At 36.5% G+C, this 1,233-nt stretch overlaps 1 protein-coding gene across 3 annotated transcripts in view; it reads right to left on the reverse strand.

Annotated features, from left to right (window-relative positions):
• susd2 (sushi domain containing 2) overlaps positions 1-1,233 on the reverse strand; it is a 66,747-nt gene that overhangs the window by 44,158 nt on the left and 21,356 nt on the right. For all 3 annotated transcript variants that reach the window (XM_014011167.1, XM_014011166.1, XM_014011165.1), the window contains exons 2-3: positions 828-1,026; positions 244-392 (exon numbers count right to left, since the gene is read on the reverse strand). In XM_014011167.1, the coding sequence (XP_013866621.1) occupies positions 244-392; positions 828-1,026 (348 nt within the window). The remainder of the gene's footprint in view (positions 1-243; positions 393-827; positions 1,027-1,233) is intronic.

Consider the following 1,233-nt stretch of genomic DNA (forward strand, 5'->3'; position numbering starts at 1 on the left):
AAACCCACTGCTGCACAAATAGAAAATTCTAACTTCACCTAGAAAGATCCCAGACCGGGATCCAAACCTGCAACCTGCTTTAACTACTGCACCACCACCACTATTGTTAAACTGGAGCTGAAAACCTCATATTTTCTCTAAACTTCACCTCAAATATTTCCTGAGACTAATTCAGTTCAACATGAAACGGTTTCAGTATTAATCTACCTCAGAGGTTGAAGTAATGAAAAACGTCTTGCTGACCTGACAGGTATTCTCCTGATCTGTCAAAATTAACTCCATCTGTGGAGATATTAAACCGTATCCATCCTGTCTCCAACAGCAGAGGAGAGGTGCAGCATGCATGACCCTCTTCATCTATAAACCCCTTCAGCTCAAGTTCATCTTTGAACCTGCAACAGAGAAACAAACCTGACTTAGTTTATTACTTCTGTTTACAGGTTTGTTTGCTCTTATCAGTGTAATAATTTGTGCTTTAATACACAGAATAATCCAAATGTTGCCTGCAATTGAGCTACTCAGCCTTATTTAAAAAAAACAAAGATTTAAACTTGTATAATAAAAGGAACTGAAAATCAAGTGTAAATAATGTTTATATTAAAATATATTGTGAACATATGTCATGTTGAACATATTTCAGCTAAAAATGTAATTATATTACTCAGAAACTACCTGCATTTTTCRTCAGTGCATGATTTATGACTCCAAAAAACTAAATCTGATGTTTCGCAAAAACAAACTAGAAACAAAAATTAATTCGTGGTGTTTTATAGGGCAGTAAGTAACATGGTTCAAATGAAAACACGAGTGAGGAATTGATCACAAACCTGCAGAGAAGCTGCCCGTCGGAGGGAAGKTCCAAGTCCAGGATCCTGAGCGCTCTTCCACCCAACATGGAGCTGGAGTGAGGCGACACCTGGAAGCAGGACTGGTTGTAATCCCTGCAGCAGTTCAGCAAGGACACACAGGTTGGACGGCAGGAGCACTGCTCTAATACACGTCCACACATTCCTCTGCATGTTTGACCTGTTGAAAAACAGAGCTTCATTATGATTTTTTTATTAAAGGTGAAATAAATTGTATAAACATGAAACACCAGCCTGCATCCTTTTCTTSTTATTGCAAGTATTTTAAAAAAGCATAAAGCAACAATATTATAGGACTATACTGAACTATTTACTGTTTTACAGTAAAATATTTTAATTGCACATATTTTTAAAAGAAATATATATA

The sequence above is a fragment of the Austrofundulus limnaeus genome, unplaced genomic scaffold, assembly GCF_001266775.1.
Source record: "Austrofundulus limnaeus strain Quisiro unplaced genomic scaffold, Austrofundulus_limnaeus-1.0 Scaffold77, whole genome shotgun sequence".
Lineage (NCBI taxonomy): Eukaryota > Metazoa > Chordata > Actinopteri > Cyprinodontiformes > Rivulidae > Austrofundulus > Austrofundulus limnaeus.